Genomic DNA, 19,188 nt, shown 5'->3' on the forward strand with positions numbered 1-19,188 from the left:
TAAAAAGTAAAAATTGTCCAAACGTATCTAAGAACAAACATATTTTCATAATTGATTAGGATCATAATTGGAGCCTACAAAAGCAAAAATGTTTTCATAATTAGATTTTCATGGGTGGCTGCACAGTCAACCAAATATGTATAGAATTCTTCCCAAGGACCTGAGATATTTTTATTATTAGGATATTCTTTGTAAATTATCATGCAGTTCTTTTATCCATACTTGAACTTTTTTATCTACCAATCACATTGACTACTATCCAGCTACATTTCTATGTAATTTTCCACCACCAAAATAAGAAGCAATTGCTGAAAAATTAGAATTCCGGCCCTAATCATTTTGACAATCTCATTAAGAGAAAGTTCTTTTGGTTTATAAGATTATTTATATTCAAAAACATTACTATATAATTTCAGATCATCCAGTTATATATATCTTCATATTATTAAAATAATTAGTATTTCATACAGTAACCGAAATAGATTTTCCTGATTTGTGTTTCCCCCTTCAAATTAGTTAATTGAATGCTGGATCAAACAATGCCAAGATCTAGACATTCCTATTAGTTCTGACTTCAGTCTTATAAATATTTTGGGAGACCCCTATGAAATTCGACAATGGAATACTGATGGATTACCTCGCGATTATGTTTCTACTGAAAATGGCATTCTAGTTACACGTGGGCGGCGCTGGCCACTCATGATTGATCCTCAGGATCAGGTAAGTGTTTATTTTAATCATTTATTCATAGCTGGCATATTCGAGAAATATAGTTTGTTTTTATATATAAAAGACTTGTGTGCAATTATTATTCAGTATTGTTGGTTTATGGATCTTTAGAGATCCAGCTTGCTTTCTAGGCTCTGGATAATATGTTCCTTCTGTTCCTCCTCCTGTCAACTTGCTCTGCTAGTTTGAAAAGAAGAAGAAAGACACAGAAGAATTTAGAGATTTGCCACTGCTTTTCTGAACACACTACCATTGACTTTGTCAAACTGGATCACTGACCCTCTGACCCTTCCCTCTGGTTCTCAGCCACAATTTCACCAATCTATCACTGTGAACTGGATTCTTTGAACAAACAAGTACCCTGTCAATCCTGAAGTTCACCTGACCAAAGCCATGGAGCTTCAGTGTTGCCACACTGGAGATGAGGGATCGGAAGGGGGGAATTGAAATAGTTGGGCCTTTGTAGCCAAAATGAAATACTTTTTCTTGGGAACCAAGGATATTCTTACGACATTCTCACATCTGGTCAGAGGAAGGAGGAAGGATGTCACCAGGCAACCCAATGGAGCTGTGATTGGACCATGTGACTATTTGTCTTGAGAAAGTGAAACTTTTGCTTTTAATTAGGTGAAAACTGTGGGAACCCTCAGAGTCGGTTTTCACCAGATCTGTGCCAATATGATATATCCAATAAAGCTATTCTTTGAGGAATCTACTTGCCTCAGAGTTTTGCTTGTTATGGATCTATTGTTTGGAACCCTGGCACACCTCCTTCTTTCTCAATTATTATAACATCTATCCAATAGCTGCTACCCTGTTTCTAGAATTGTTGGCTTTTGAAAACCCAGAATTCCTCCAACATAGTAATTGGCCCTCGAACTATTCACTTCTTTCTCTGGGCCCAATATATACCACAGTAGTATCTGGCAGTCTTCTGTAATGGCAGCATACAGCACAGCAATATCTATTTAACCACATAGAGTTGTGTATTTGAAATGGGTGGTCACATAAATCTACCAAATAAAATAAAACAAGATGGAGTGATAAGATACGTGTACTTATAGGACAAGGTAGCTATGTGAAAGAAAGGCCATACTTGTTTCAAATTAACTAGACATCATCTTCCAGCTGCCATAATATCATTCTTTTTTTTCTTTGGTTAGATGGAATAGGGAATTTATGATTAAAGAATAGAGGAAAATTAAAATCTATATATGTGATTGTTAATTCATTACTCTGTGGTGGGAGGCCAGGATTACTGAAGTAATTTATTAGGTGCCTATCATATTGCCCTTATAGTCTTTCTTTTTCTTTATGCTAAGAAAAAGAGTTTTAAAAAGTGCAGCCCAGTTTAGCTGCTGTCATAAAAAGTTCTTTATCAAATTCTCATTTTTATAACTGCCATGTAAGAAGAAGATGCCTCCTGAACCTTGCAGATCCATGCTGCCAATAGCATCTGCCTTAGATACTATATATTTTATATAATCGACTATATATTTTATATATAATCTATATATATATATATAATCTATATATATATATATATATAATCTATAGTTATTCATCAGCACAAATACACACACACACATATATATACACACACACATACACATATATGCACATATATATACATATATACATATATACATACATATATATACATACATACATACATATATACATACATACATACACATACATACATACATACATATACAATGCATTTTCAAACTTAGAGCGATGAGAAACCATTCATAGTTCCTAGCTTCTGCAAATAAATGGAGGATTGTTGATAGTAAATAGACCCTGACATAACCTCAATGCTGATAGTGTTCTTTCTCTCAAGGCTTTGTAAAAAATACTCTACACTGTTAATACCACCACTATTATATGCATCAGATTTGAAGGATCCCTCTGCTGCTTATTATAACAATCCTCTTTCTCATCTGAATTCCTGGCCAAGGCTGGAGGATCTTACATACTAGGCAGTGGAGAAAACTACTCTTGTATTTACCTTAATTTTACTTGCAAAAGCATGAGCATAACTGAGAAATGTTGGTTCAAATTCTCATTCTGCCTCTAATTATCACCCTGAAAAAACAAGGCAGGCAGTAGACCGATTTCACTCTGTGCTGATATAGCAATCGTAGAAATAAGAAGGAAATTAATTTTTAGGATCTGAATGTTTTAAGAAACAAATAAAATGAGCAGTCCTTTTTAGTGTTCAATTAAGATTTAACATTTAATCATATATTTTTTAATATACAGGCAAACCGTTGGATAAGAAACAAAGAAGCAAAATGTGGTTTAAAAATAATTAAGCTCACGGACACTGGTTTCCTGCGTACACTGGAGAATGCTATTCGTCTGGGTTTACCTGTGCTTCTAGAAGAGGTTTAAATCTTTTTGCATTTACATACAATAATCTTATTATTATTCTTTTATTTATAGCTAATAGATTTATTCCACATGCTACAACTGCTTGCTAAAAGCTCCATAAGAAAAATGACTTTCCTTGACCTCTGGGAGAATCTATCATTATTTATTTATTTGTTTATTTTTATTTATCAAATTTCTACCCCACCCATCTCACCTGAATGCCTCTGAGCAGTTTACAAACAAAACATGCAGTCACGTGAAAAGACATAGTTAAAAAAACAATGTCAAACGGGTTTAACAGAATTAAAACTAGTTTAAAAATTTTACATGTTACAAAAGGCAGAGGGTGTGTTTCAAGCCACCAACCATTCCCAGGATTGCATACCACTCTTGGGCTCCCATGCTACTTATTTGCCATTTATGAGAATTCCGTGTGAATAGAGGACATTGGATTATAGTTAGTAGCTTCAAAAAGTTTATAGTAAAATCCTTTTAAACCTGCAGTTCTATTCACACTTGTCACTTAATTTATAAAAAGACTGTGATTCGACTTAACAATCACATTAAAAATGGTCATAAAATCCAGTCATGGGATTACTCAATTTATGACTACAATGTCTTACAACAGAAATTTCAGTCTCAATTGAGGTCAAAGGCTCATTGCCCAATTGCCTCTTCCAAAAGAGAAATACCGTATTGTAGAAGTTTTAAAATTCTTTTCTCCATGGCTGCAAACCAGGTCCATTTATTTCAAAACACAGTTTTTCTTTGGCCAGCTTATTCCCGAATACCCCAAATCTGCTTCCATTCTATTCGGTGTTAGACAGTTATCTTGCTGAAAGATATAGATCTGAGCTCTTTTATATCATTTCTTTGTAACAGTTTGTTGAGTTGAAAAGCATAAAAAAGGAAGTGTGGGGAAGAACCATCCTAGTTGTGCTTTTTATTATTGTGAATACTTGAAAATACTTTTTCCCATTTTAGGGAAGAGATATTCCAAACTTTGCATCCTAGAAAGTTATCAGCTTTATTCATATTTATTGAATATAATGGTAATAGTAATGGTAAAGGTAGGCAACGGACTAGCTGTTTCATATAGAGTTCCAGCTTTTAAAATGCTATTATATATGTATCAGTATATAAAGATATTGTGGCTCAACTATAGCTATGGCTGTGAAATCTGACCTCTTGTTCCTGATCTCTTCTAAACAGCCTAATGCCTTGATGGCAAACCTAAAGTACGTCTGCTGGAACTGGCACGCAGAGCCATCTCTCCAGCCATCACCTGTTGCTCTTCTGGGTTCCAGTGAGCACATGCACACCGGCCAGCTGGTCTTTGCGTGTGCGAAAGCACCAGAAGCTAGAAGACCAGGTTACTGGCGTGCACATTTGCACTGAAAAACTGCTCCTCCAGTTTCCAGTGTTCCCACGGGTGTGTGGGAACTCTGCTCTTCTGGTTTCTGGTGCTCCCCTGTATGCGTATATGCGTGCGTGCATGTGTGCGTGCGACGCAAGCTCCCATTTCGACAAAGGCTAACACTGGCCTAATGTATGCATGCGCTAGCTGACTTTTAAAATGATTTTTTCAAAATCGTATTTGGTAAAATATATGCTTTTCTTCTTTTTCAATAGATTAAAGAAACGCTTGATCCAGCCCTGGAACCTATTCTTTTGAAGCAGACTTTCATTTCTGGCGGAAGACTGTTAATTCGCCTTGGAGATTCAGACATAGATTATGATAAAAACTTCAAGTTCTACATGACAACAAAAATGCCAAATCCTCACTATTTACCTGAGGTATAATATTAATTAGATATTGTAGCTGAGCTGCAATTTTCTGCAGTTATTCAATTGAGCATAATTCTGAGTAGACAACATAAAATTAGACTCTTAAGAATTTAAAAAGAGGCATTTTTTTCACTCAATTAAAGTAGTTGTATGTTTTGTTTGCAAAACCATCTTAGATTTTCTTTTATCTAAATTAACAACATCAAAGTTATACTGGGAATGTCTTTGTACAGGTGATAGACAATAATGACACTTTCTGGAATCCATGATTTTTGCCTTGTGGGGTTTTTTTGTAAGCATAATTTACTATAAGAAATGGGAAGTATGAATGTTAATCAGCTTGTGTTCTAACGCTTCTCTTTTTTTTTCTATGGAGGAAAATGGGCTAGAATTGGCAAACTGTTTACTTTCTTTCACTTATGAACATTTGAAATAGAATGTAATTTGAAATATGGTCATGGAGCCCAGAAACATCTATAGTAATTATATCAGAAAACAATAAAACCAGTTGTAACTTTCAAACACTTTCATACAGAAGGTCCTACAAAGGTGAGGTATATGAGAGAGAAAAAGAGAGCTAAAAGATACTATTTATTAAAGGACAGACCTCTCAGGTAAGTTTGTTTATTCTAGAAAAGTGATGGTTCTGTTATGAAACAATTCCTGCTTTTATGATGAAATCAATTTTGAAATTCTTGTATCTCTTTCTCTTACGCGAACTACACAGTGAACTAGAAATCCTGGTTTTTATCTATCTGTTCTCCTGTGCGCTGCTTGGGGAATCCAAGCATGGGTTATCTTTGTCCATTAGCCTAGAGACTGAGTTACATAATTGTTGACCACGCCTCCTCTGACTGGGATAGTTCAGTTTTTTTTAACTCAGCACAGCCTTAAAGAAATGCAAAAAAATTTCTCCTCTAGGATAATAGACAAAATTAGCTCAATTTACTTAGATTTTTTCTTCTTTTTGGCACGTTTGACTACGGATTGTTGGTGTTCGTCTTCCTTAAGTTATAAAACTCACGGTTCCTTGCGACTCTAGTGGCCGCAGGAACGTTCACCAGGATACTTACTCACCGGATCTGAACGGGTCTAATCAGTAGAGGGTCAGTTTGCCGCTCTCTTCCCTGATAAGTGGCTGCGGTGAGAGTCGGTTCGTCGCTCTCGTGTCGGCGCGGGGCTCAACAACCCGTCAGTATCGCCTCCCGTTCTTTTCACTAGGTGCTGAGAAATGCAGTGCACTTTTCCCTCCAGCAGGCACGGGCACAATTCTTAGACATGGGTCACCGTTTTCCAGCGCTTCGGGAGTCTTGCCGCCACCACACGGTTTTGGGGTGAGTCAGCCGCGCCATTTCGGCTGCTGGCATTCCGTACCCCCCATCTTTTTGGATGCACTTTGAATTTTGCGCCGACACAGGTGCTGGTGCCGGTTATTTGAACCGTTAGTGCCTTCACGCCAAATCAATGGCAGGAAGGGGTGGAGTTTGCCTTGCACGCTCAATTGCAATTGAGGACGGAGTGAGTCATTGTGCTGCAGAGGTCAGTTCACTGCCATCACTTAGCACCATAACGAGTCAGCTCGCCTATTATCAGAGGTTTGCCCTGGTTTCAGAAGTGAGCTTGAGCCTTTCAAATCTAGCCGCTCCCCCGTGAATTATTATGGCCGATCATTCTGTCTCCGGAGGCAGCGATGGAGCTCCCAGCTTTTTTCCGCTGCACTCTGAGACTGCTGGGCCCAGCACCAGGATGAGTAGGTCCACCACTAGGGCCTCCAAACATAAATCACATGCACCATCTGCAACTCCGGACAGAGCTGCGAAGCGCAAAGAGAAGGCCAAGTCTTCGGCCCTGGCTCCTGCGCCTACCACTAGGTCCCCTCCTGCATTAATGACTGAGCGCCACTCCCCTGTTCCCTCGATTCCTCCTGCGGGAATTCATGGCTGGTCCCCCAATCTTCCCACACCAATGGAGAGGGGTGCAGACAAAGGGGATTTGGGGCCCCAATCTACCCCAGACCTGTCTGCGGTGGGCCTGACTACGAGTCAAGCATTCCTGCAATCAGAGCCTGCAGCCACGTTCACACCCTTGACTGCAGGCCTCAGGGCCAGGGATGGGTCCAAATTTAATTTGCCCCCAGAGCTTCATAGTATGATTTCTGCAGCCATTTCCCAGGGGGTGGATGCAGAGTTGCAGCACAGGGCCCAGCATCCTGTTCCTCTCAGCATTGCCCGAGATCCTTCTATTTCTCAGGCTGATCCTCCTTCACCACTACCTTCAGCTTACAGCGAAGGCTCTTTCCTTGGTGAGGAGGAGGACGTAGCTGCCCTGGAATTGTCGGATGACGATGGTCCGGTGCAAGATACACCGGCTTTCTCCGGCTTATTTCGACCCGCCTTATTTAAATAGCTTTTGTACAAAGCTAAGGCAACTACCAAGATGGGTGGCGCCACCACTCAAGCTAGTATGGCTGTGGACCTTGATTCCACTGACCGTTTTTTCGCAGAACAGGTGCAGGAGCAGGATGTCATACCCGTCCTGAAGCTGTTTCTGGACGTTGTTCAGAAACAATGGTCCCAACCGACGGCTGTTCCCCCGCCTAGTAATGGGGACAGGAAGCTCTACGCTTCCACGCCTGAATTGGATTAACTCTTTCAGTTCCCTACTGTGGATCCCCCTGTAGCGGCATTGGCCACCCTGGCCTTGATCCCTTCTGAGATTTTGGAAGGTCTTAAGGCCAAGGACCGCAAGGCCGAACTGGTCATCCGCAAAACACACCAGGCCTGGGCGTTACGTGCAGCCACAGCAGCTTCTTTTCTTAATAGAACTTCGCTGGTTTGGTTGCAACAGCTACAATTTAGGCTTCCTCCTGAAGGCCTCCGACTACACCAGGACGTAAATAAACTGGTGGCAGTGCTGGGGTTCTCTTCAGATGCTACACTCAACGCGGCCAAGTTCGCGTCCCATGCGGTAGCATCCAATGTGGCATCTGCCGGCTCCTCTGGCTTCGCCATTGGCAAGCTGATTTATGTTCCAAATGGTGTCTTGCCTCTACCCCCTTCAAGGGAGGCCCTTTGTTTGGAGCTGCGTTGGACCCTATTTTGATTGAAAATAGGGACAAACGCAAAGTGCTTCCTTCAACCACCAGGCGCGGGGACAGGAGGTAGCAACCATATCCACCACAGCAGCATGAGCAACGGTGGACAAAGTTAACCCATGCTTGGATTCCCCTCGCAGCGCACATAGAAGGACTGTTCAGGTATGTCAACGGTCACTTTTTGGTACCAGTTAATATTTAGTAACAGTCTGTTTATTTTTAATCATATGTGAACTTAGTGTCAGCTTTCCCAGGTATGTCAGACAGGACATATGATTAGATAAGTTAATTCTACTTTATTGTAAAGTAAAGAATCTTGCAAGTGTGATAGTACAAATTGCCTACTATGTCTTTTACAACCTGAGAATTTAGGGAGAGTCCCTTCAGAGCTTTTTTCTTCGCCCAAAATGCAGGTGCAGGCTGTGCTACAGTATCTCTTACTTGACTGTTCCCTAGACACTATTTCTTCATATCTGTTTTGAAGGTCTTCTCACATACCATTACAACAAAGCCTTAATGTGGTTTGTGTGAACCCAGCCTTAATGTGGTTTGTGTTAACCCAGCCTTTTAGGTTAAATAAATAATAGATTACAGTTTAAAGTATTACATAGAACCAGTCACAATGGCTTTTACAATAAACCTTCTCAAAGGAAGCCTTAGGCTAGCTCAAACTGTCAATGAGATAGTGGATGACTCAGCATCTGGATAAATATAGTTTACATCAGAATTTTCCATGTATCAGTCAAATATAGTAGATTTTGGAAGGCTAAGAAAAAAAGCATTTTATGTTAAATTCTGCCTCTTTCTCTGTAATATATTACAACACTTAACCTTTTTTTACAATATTGTAGCGCACATTTTAAATCTTCACCTATGATTTGAAACAGGGAAAGGTACAACATAATGACATTACAATATGAGAAATAGTATACATTAGAAGATAAAGAAGAAGAAAGCATTGGACTATTAATTTTGGTGCTATTTCCATGTCACCATAAAATGATTTTGGTGGGGTATTAAATGTTTTATAGTCCAACTGTGAAAATCAATTCAAGGCCACAGTTACTGTATAACTTTTCAGAAGTAATGAGCAGTGTAACAACAACTGAAACTGATAAAGAATGTCATTTGTACTTGGGAATATCACGTCCTATCAAAGCATATTAGCTTGATTGGTTTGGCAACAAGCTAAGGGTCAAGAGGAGTTCTTAACCACTTTGGAAAATCCAGGGATATCTTAAGGCCTTTGCAACCAGTTTCAGAGTTCGAAATATTTATAAAAATATATAACTTCTTTTTCATTAAAGGACCTTAATTGAGATTTATGGTTGAGTAAACATCCACTACATTGCAATGTGAATTTCCTGTCATCTTTTGAAGGACCATATGTAACTTTTTTATCATTATTTTTCTATCCAAATATAACATTCTTTTTAACATGAAGATGCTTTTCTTTTTTTCTTATTCTTATAGGTGTGCATCAAAGTAACTATAATAAATTTCACTGTTACCCGATCTGGTCTGGAAGATCAACTGCTAAGGTACTGCTTCTATTTCTTAGGGTCATTTTTTCAATATGTCTACAGCATATAGCAGGAGCCTCTGTCTTATAGACTGTGGGTAAATTCTGTACAATTTCTCTGTAGCTTCATCTCACCTGCATGAAGCAATATTAGTTTCTTCTATTATTGTTGTGAGACATGAAAAAGTATTATATATATATTCATTAATTAGATAAAACAAAGTAGTGGAAACATAATATTCATCAGTAATAGAAGAATGTGTTTCATTGAAATGTGGTTGTGTGCTGATAAGCATTACAAGAGAACTTCCTCATGTTCTAAAATATGGTAATATCAATCTATCCAGTGAGTTTTAATTAATTAATTAATTAATTAATTAATTAATTAAAATCTCCTCCACACTCAAGGATTCAGCATTGAGATGTTGATTACTGTACCTCTGTAAATTTCACTGTTCTTTCCAGCTTCCATTCAGAGGATTATTTCTGGAGAAAACTAGCTCTGCCGTTTTTATTTTATTGTCTCTGGTGCTTTGTATTGGGGAGAGGAGCAAAAAGATGTGAAACTTCCATTTGCATAGATCAAAAGAGGCCATGCCTTCATTCCTTATAGTTTCCAGTCCATTTAATATGGCATTGGCCCCACCATCCAATCACTTAAAACTAAGGAAAAAGACCCACTTAAAACAACTGCTGTTCCCAGCCTGCCATTATCAACTCAACTAACATGCTATCCTTTTGTAAAAGCTAAAGAAACCTATACGGGGCTTAAAGTGAGGTTCCCCATTGTGGGAGGCCATGCTGAAAACTTGCTTAATCTCAAACTGAGTTTCTTTGTCTGCCTTCCTAGGATCAGAGCTAATTCTGATATTGGAGAACAAAATAGATGGGAACAAATATTTTCTGTTGACTAAACATTTTTCTCGTTACTTGACACTTACAGTAGCTGCCAAACAGGAAACAGTAAAATTCCTCCTCAATCCAATCTTTTAGTACCAAACTTTTAATCCATAGCAAACACATGCTTGGGAAAATTGATAGTAGGAAGATATGTATGAAAGCACTTGCTGATATCTGGATCAACATGAAGAAGCTCTTGAACGGAGTTATATAAAACACTAAACATTTATATGTATTTTTGTTTTATTGTACGTGGAAAATTAGAGTTCCAAATCATTGCTGCATAACAGTGTTTATTGTAAAAAAAAAAAAAAAAGAATCATTTGTAAGTTTGCCCAGAAGCTTCCACTGTGAGACCCCCTACACGGCTAGGAGAAAGCAATCAGACATTCATTGAAGAGTTAAATATAATTTCCTGCTTTGGTTAATCCAGTTCATTGTGTTTATGATGCTGCAGTTTGGTACAATATGCATATTCCTGCCAGGTTTATGATTCTAATGCCGTCTCCTGAATGAGATTGTTTACACATGATTGTAAGCAATTCTACCTTTATATCAGTCGGTCTAATTTATATTTGGGAGGTATATAGTGAAATATTTCTAGAAAATCCTCTCTTTATTATAAACCTATAAGAAATTTAGAGACCTTTGTGACCAATAGGCTATGTTATAATATCATGTTCTGATATACTAATATTTTGTAGGTTTCTAGCAAAGCAAATTAGAAATTACCAAATGTTTAACAATGATTGCAATAAAAAATACATGTACCAAAATATTTCATGAAGTTCTTGCAATAAACCCCAATAATTCTCCTTAATGATTTGGGGTAACTTTTCCCTTGTGAAATATTCAGCAAAGATTTAAAAGATGTATAAAATTAGTGAGCCCATTCTAAAAAATCAGAAAAAAAATTATTCATTGTTTTAGATAAGTGAGATCATTTATGTCAATGTTTCCTTAATCAATTTCTTTTTTTATCCAAGTTAGAGCTAAGAGACAGCCTAGAGTGCTTCTTTGAATGGAGGGGCACCATGATTCAAAAAGAAAGGTGTTATAATACATTTAAAGGTTTGATATCTTCTCAGTGGAAAGCCAGTTTGATGTAGTGGTTAAGAATATCAAGCTAGATGCCAAGAGACAGTGAGTTCTAGTTCCACCATAGACACAAAGCTAGTCATTTGGGCAAGTCACTTTCTCTCAAGGCCATGCCAAATCACTTGTGAAAAATCTTACCAAGAAAACTGCAGGAACTCATTCAGTTCCTGAGAGAATCAGACATGACTAAACAAAAGAAAAATAAATATTCTTCATAGCATGTTTCAAAAGGATAATCAATGTGATTAAAGATATTTTCAGTGATATTTGAGTGGTTTAATAATAAAGCAACACATATGCATAAGCAGATTGTTGGGAAACTTAAACTCTCACAATTCTCAGTTTTAACACACCCTCAAACCAGTTTGAGGAAAAGTGCAGAAAGATTGTAATCTTCATAATGGTCAGTGGCAGACAAATTGTTCTACAGCATGTCAATGTATGCATATGTGACTACAAATCAATGGTGGGATTAAAAAAATTACTACCAATTCTGTGGGTGTGGCTTGGTGGGCATGACAGGGGAAGGATACTGTAAAATGTCTATTCCCTCCCCACTCCAGGGGAAGGTTACTGCAAAATCCCCATTCCCTCCCAATCAGCTGGGACTCGGGAGGCAGAGAATAGATGAGGGCAGTCAGAGGTGGTATTTACTGGTTCTCCGAACTACTCAAAATTTCCGCTACCAGTTCAAATGCCACCTCTGGTTCTAATTACTAATAATTACTTAAATAAAATTACAAATTCTGACAAAATGTATCCCTCAATTTTAATATTTTCCAAATGCTACCAATAAAATGGAAATAATATTTATCTGGCAAAATGAGGAGGATTACTGCTAAAACAGCAGCCTTGCTTTCCATATTGAAATAGTTCCTATCTTTCACTTTTATCTATATTACTGGCGATTTCATAAATAATAAATATTTTAAAATAAATATATGTCTATGCCAGTGACGTGCGGTGACGGTTACCGTTGGTGAGGCAAGACCGCAGCAGCAGCGAGAAGCAACGTCCCCGGCACTGTGTCCGACAGGCGTCTCGCATTTATGGCAGACATAAACGCGAGACGCCTGTCGGACACAGTGGCGGGGGTGTTGCTTCTCGCCGCCGTCGCGCTCCACCGCCTTGCGCCCCGCCTCCTCCGATGAACAATCCTGCTGCCTCGGCCTGCAGCCAGCCCACCCATCCCTCGCCCGACCTGCTCCCTGGGTGTCCCGGCTCCATCTGAGATGCTTCTTGCCACCGTCGCGTTCCACCGCCTTGCCCCCCCCACCTCCTCATACGGACAGTCACAATCCTGCAGCCAGCCCGCCCGACCTGCTCCCTGGCTGGACTCACCGCTCTCCTCGTCCCCGCTCGGTGCTGGGCTTTAAAGGGGTCTCCCCTCCCCAGCCAGCCAGCCCACCCAGCCAATTCCTCCCACCACCACCACTGTGTCCAACAGGCCAGGTGTCTCGCGTTTATGGCGGACATAAATGCGAGACGCCTGGCCTGTTGAAACACAGCGGCGAGAACATCCCTGCCGCTTCCGTGCTCCGCCGCCTCGCCCCCCCTGCCTCCTCCGACCCCACCGCTGTGAAGAAAGAAAAAAAAAACACACACAATCCTCACAATAAAAAATTATTTTTTTTATTAAATTACAAATTACAAATTAAATTACAATAAATTTGAACCCCCCCCCTCCCTCCGTCTGATCCACCTTTTCCAGCTGTGGAAACTCTCTCAACTCTCTTCTTGTCCGGCCAACGTAAGCGTGCTCAACGTAAGCTCATAAGGCATGATTCGCTGCTCCCCGATCAGGAGGCGGGAGAATCAGTGCCTCTTTTGCATATGAAAGTGTTCGCTTGTTAACTCCGCCTTAACTTTTAAAAGGCAAACAATTCCATAGGCAAAAGAGGCTCCGAGTTCTCTCGCCTCCTCCCATAGTTAACACTGAGAGCAGACACCAAGCCACTGTGACTTTGAATCTGGTAGCAACTACCCTGGCTTTAATTATTAAAAAAAAATTATTTAAAATTCTTCCTTTCCCTCAGGAGACTGGTGAGGCGCTGCCTCCCCTGCCTCTAGTGACTGCACGTCCCTGGTCTATGCATATTAATTTCTAAGCATATTTTCTAATAGTATTTAAAATATCTTTTGTATATACATCTCACAGTAGCCTTACTATAAATTGTAAGGGAAAAAGTATTCTTACACTATAAAGTGATTTGGATCATGCATTGCCACAGGGCTAAGAATGATCATGATCAAATGCTTTTTTCCCTTCTTACAACAGAATTGAGTACAAGTAGTCCTGATCTTACAAGAGTTCCTTTGGTAACCATTCAAAGTTACAATGGCCCTGAAAAAAGTGACTTATGACCATTTTTCATGCTTATGACCATTGCATCCCTGTGGTCACGTGATTTACATTCGGATGCTTGACAACTGACTCACTTTTAAGATGGTTGCAATGCCCTGGGATCATGTGATCCCCTTTTGCAACCTTCTGACAAGCAAAGTCAATGGGGAAGCCAGATTCACTTAACTGTGTTACTAATGTAACAACTGCAGTGATTCACTTAACAACTGTGGCAAGAAAAATCGTAAAATGGGGGAAAATTCACTTAACAAATTTCTCACTTAGCAACATAAATTTTGGGCTCAGTTGTGGTCTTAAGTTGGGGACTACCAGTAATCATGTTAGAATTAATTCCAAATTACATTTGAATTTTTCATTTCTTCATTGATTTCTAAAAATGGTTCTCCAGTCTTGAGGATTTTGAAATATGTTTTCAAAGACAAGTGAAAATGGCTTCCTTTTCCAAGTTCTTCATTGCATTCTCCTTCTTACTTTATTTTTGCCCTATAGACAATCAGAATTGTATGCCCAAGCTCACTTCACATTAAGCTGTTTTCTCGTCTCTTTTGTGAATGTCATTTTTTTTCCCCCTATAAAGCATCCCATTTAGCACTTGTGTGTCAGGGAAAGAGGCAAATAATAAAACTTGCATCATGACACAGCGATGCAATTTCTATTCATTACAGGCTTGCATTCAGAATTGAGACACAGTTAGAGAATAGTGGAGCTTGTATTATAGTGTCCTGATACTCATTTTGACATTATAGTGTATTATAGTGTCCTGATACTCATTTTGACATTATTGGGTTTGTGTTCCTGTGCACCAAAGGATCAGAAATAAAGTTTTTTTGTACCTAATAATAGTTAAAACATTAACTTACAATAACGTTGCTCATATTCATCAATTGTACATTTTAACTGTCACTTTTTCAGTGATGTTGTGCGATTAGAAAGACCAGAACTAGAGGAACAAAGAACACAGCTCATTATCAGAATCAATGCTGATAAGAATCAACTGAAAGCAATTGAAGATAAAATTCTAAAAATGCTTTTTACATCAGAAGGGAATATTCTGGACAATGAAGAACTCATCAATACACTTCAAGACTCAAAGGCAGGAGGCATTTTATATCTGTCTGTCTGTCTGTCTGTCTGTCTGTCTTCTATCAATCTATACAGTATGACCTACCAACATACCTATCATCAAATTTAATCATGCTTATAATCAAGGAAATATATTAAGCTTGTAGTTTTCAGTGATTATATTCTAGATGAGGTTACATTTAAATAATTGGAGTAACCTATTCGATATTGTGCATATTACAAAGTGGAAATACTAACATTTTTCATTAAGAAATTGATTCTATTCTTGAATTATCTGCATACAATGGAATATGAAAAAGATGACATATAAAAAACCTCTTGTTTATGCCAAGATCACAAATCAGTTTATTAGACCTTACATTACAGGGACATCATTAGATGTACAACATTTAGAAACATCAATTGCCAGCAACTACTTCAGTTCATAGTCCTAATATATCAAATCAATTTAGAACAATTAATCCACCTTAAAAACACAGTCTCCAGTTATATCCTAGTAATCCTAATATGAGAAAATTTACATACTGTAACTGAGTATGGTTTCAGCACATTGAACACCTAAAAGGTACAAAAATTAAATATTCTTATTGTTATCATCCGTGTCTTTCCAAATGGTACAGCAGTTTTCTTTGTGAAATTTTTTTCCCATGTTTAAGTATTATAAACATTATGAGACAGTAGAAGATTAGAAGCAACATTAGGAGCAAGAAGACTCAAGTTTAAGATAACCCTCAGCCATGGGTGACTCTCAAACCTATTATTTAGGGATTTTGGGTAGGAAAATTGGAGGAGGCCATTTTATGTATGCTGCCTTGAGAAATTGTGGGGGGAACATAAGCTCTTAAATAAAATTTAAATTTGTGCTTTTAGATTACCTCTGGTGCCATTAAAATAAGGCTTGTAGAAGCAGAAACTACAGAAGAAAAAATAAATGCTGCTCGTGAAAAATATCGCCCTGTTGCTACTCGAGGATCAGTTATGTATTTTGTAATTGCAAGTCTTTCTGATATTGATCCAATGTATCAGTTTTCTTTAAAATATTTCAAACAGGTTGGTAACTTTTCTTTCAACTGCATATTTCCGTTAGCTATTTTTTTCTCATTAAAAATAGACCTAACAAAGACAATTTCCTCCATGCCATTGGCTTTGAAACTCAGTTTAATTGCTAAAATGATTTGCAATATGATTTGCTTTGTTGCTGATTGAGGTAACTACAGATAAAGCTGGTTGCCTCATTTATTAGATCCTGGTGCTTCTATAAAATAATTTGTCAGAAGAACTGTATAGCATACCATACTAATTAGGGGCTGCCACAAAGAAGAGGTAGTCAACCTATTCTCCAAAGCACCTGAAGGCAGAAAAAGAAGCAATGGATAGAAACTAACCAAGGAGAAAACCAACCTAGAAATAAGGAGGACTTTCCTGAGAGAACAATTATTTGGCAGAACAGCTTGCCTTCAGAAGTTGTGGATGCTCCATCACTGGAGGTTTTAAGAAGAGTTTGGACAACCAATTTGTCTGAAATGCTATAGGGCAGAGGTGTCCTTCGTGGCCTGAGGGCTAGATGCATCACGTACAGGCCATGCCCACCTCTTCTCCAAAAATAGAAAAAAGCTGCAAAACGTCTTGTGACGCGGCAAGTGACAACAATGGATTAGGGCCATGATGGTGAACCTATGGCAAGTGTGCCACAGGTGGCATGAGGAGCCATTTCTGAGGGCACACAAGGCGTTGCCCTGTCAGCTCCAGCAGGCATGTACGTGCTGGCCAGCTGATTTATGGCCTTGATTTTCGGCCATTTTTCACCCTGGAGAAAAACTGCCAAATGGGCAACCCAGAAGTCAATTCCTGAACTTCCAATTTGTGTGTTGGAAAGCTGGAGCCTGAGGAATGCGAAAAATGGACCTATTGGGCTCACCAGAAGTTGGAAAACAGGCCATTTCCGGCCTTTGGAAGGCCTCCGGAGGGGGAGGGGGAGACTGGTTTTGCCCTCCCCAGTCTCCAAGTAAGCCATGCATGCATGTGACAGTGGGAGGTTCACGTGCGCATGCACAGGGGGCACGGCACAGGGAGCCTTTAAATTATGGTGCACGATTGCACGCACTTGCTTTTGGTACCCAAGGCAAAAAAGATTCACCATCACTGGTATAGAGTCTCCTGCTTGAGCAGGGATTGGACTAGAAGACCTCCAAGGTCCCTGTCAACTCTGTCATTCTGTCACTCAGGGTCAGGCAGCACGGAAAATTAATTAAAATTAGTTTGTTCACTGGGTTTGGACCAGTCACCATCTCTCAGCTCAACTTACCTACAGTATTATTGTTGTGGAAAAAATAAGAGGGGAAAGGAATATTCGGTATGTTCACCACTTCCATTTATTTATAAATTCAATAAAGGCCAGATAAAAAAAGTCTTTAAAAATCTAAATTAATGTTCTGCTTCTTTTTCTATTTTTTCAGGATCTCACTTTCCCTATCCTTTTAATGCCCGTTTTCTGTTCCTTTTTCTTTGTAGCTATTTAATGTAACAATTGAAACTTCTGAAAAAAATGATGTTCTGGAATTGCGATTAGCAATCCTACTTAGTCAGACTCTCTATGCAACTTACACTAATGTTTCCCGAGGCCTTTTTGAACAGCACAAACTCATCTACAGCTTCATGCTGTGCATTGAAATCATGCGGCAGAAAGAAGAACTTACAGACCTTGAATGGAATTTTTTCTTGCGTGGAGCTGCTGGTTTGGATAAGGTATTTCGGGCATGATTTTTATAATTAGTGAAATTTCAAATCTCTATTTTTAGTCATTGTAAACAAGAGATTAGCATTCCAACTTCTAATTGAGAATTTAAAGATAACAAAGAAAAACAAAACAACCTATACAAATAGTTACCAATAGTTCTTGTTGTTAGGGGATAGCTTTGTGCTGTTTGTTTAATTGAATATAAATAATATATTATATAATATATAATATACTTTTATTAGTCAATGACCAAAATAAAGTTTCTGCCTGACTGTCTACCAAACACCCTTACATCTATAAAAAACAATGATTAGAGATACAACTATTCAGGATACAGCCTAGTATACTGTCAGTAAACAAGGAAAGGCCTGGGCAGTGCTAGGCTGAGAATTCCTTTTCTGTAGGTATTAGCCTTCAAATCAACTTAATTTTGAAATGCCCAGAAAGGTGCTGTTATTTTTGGTGTTTTAGAGTCCATAAAGGGGAAGAAACAGAGAAAGAGCACCAAAAATAGAAAAACTCTTTAAAAAAGACAGAGAATCCTCAGCCAAAATATCTGCTGCTAAGCAAGGCAATTGTTAAGTATTCACACCTAATTTTATTACTTTTTTTGCCACAATTGTTAAGCCAACCATTATAGTTGTTAAGTGAATCGTGCAGTCATTAAGTGAATCTGGCTTACCTCTTTGACTTTGCTTATCGGAAGCCGACTAAGAACATTGCAAGTGGCAATCATGTGATCTTGGGATGCTGTAACTGTCATAAATACGTGCTGGTTGCCAAGTGCCTAAAATACTGATTACTGGGAATGTTTTGACAGTCATAAGCACAAGGAGCGGTAATAAGTCACTTTTTTCAATGTTGTAACTTCAGATGGTCACTAAAGGAATGGTTGTAAGTCAAGGATGACTTGTACCCATACCGTTATCATTAAGTAGCTGATCAGAGATCTGAGATTAAGGATTGATCAGAAAACTAGGCAATACAGTAATTACATCATGCTTTGGATACTCTTCAACTGTATTCCTGTTTTATCTAATGTGTAGGCTGAATATATTCTCTATACAACTTTTGCCCATTTCACTTGACACATCTATCATCTTTGTAACAGGAACGGCCTGCCAAACCTCAGATTCCATGGCTGGAAGAAAATACGTGGTTTATGTGCTGTGACTTAGAAGAAACACTTCCAAGTTTTGAGGGCATTCAAAAAGACATATTGCTCAAGCCCATTTTCATTAAACTAGGTAACATATTTCTGAAGAGATTGTAAAAAAATGTTTATACAAGAAATGGTTTTGTGCTTTTTCTGCATAAATTGGACTCCTCTCAAATAATTAAATCCCCTTTTTAAGATTGCTTACTGTGTATATTTTAATTGTATTTTGTCATGGTTAATAAGAGTTAGTTTGGTTTAGTTAGGTTGATTGGTTGGTTGGTCAGTCAGTGGGTCAGTTAGTTAGTTAGAAGATTGAACAACCATTTGTCTGAAA

At 38.6% G+C, this 19,188-nt stretch overlaps 1 protein-coding gene across 1 annotated transcript in view; it reads left to right on the forward strand.

Moving 5' to 3' along the window:
• DNAH6 (dynein axonemal heavy chain 6) overlaps positions 1–19,188 on the forward strand; it is a 194,617-nt gene that overhangs the window by 123,530 nt on the left and 51,899 nt on the right. Inside the window, exons 54-61 of the mRNA XM_032214516.1 lie at positions 517–720; positions 2,998–3,123; positions 4,741–4,905; positions 9,464–9,531; positions 14,788–14,968; positions 15,829–16,008; positions 17,470–17,703; positions 18,807–18,942. Coding sequence (XP_032070407.1) covers positions 517–720; positions 2,998–3,123; positions 4,741–4,905; positions 9,464–9,531; positions 14,788–14,968; positions 15,829–16,008; positions 17,470–17,703; positions 18,807–18,942 — 1,294 coding nt within the window. The remainder of the gene's footprint in view (positions 1–516; positions 721–2,997; positions 3,124–4,740; positions 4,906–9,463; positions 9,532–14,787; positions 14,969–15,828; positions 16,009–17,469; positions 17,704–18,806; positions 18,943–19,188) is intronic.

The sequence above is a fragment of the Thamnophis elegans genome, chromosome 3, assembly GCF_009769535.1.
Source record: "Thamnophis elegans isolate rThaEle1 chromosome 3, rThaEle1.pri, whole genome shotgun sequence".
Taxonomy (NCBI): domain Eukaryota; kingdom Metazoa; phylum Chordata; class Lepidosauria; order Squamata; family Colubridae; genus Thamnophis; species Thamnophis elegans.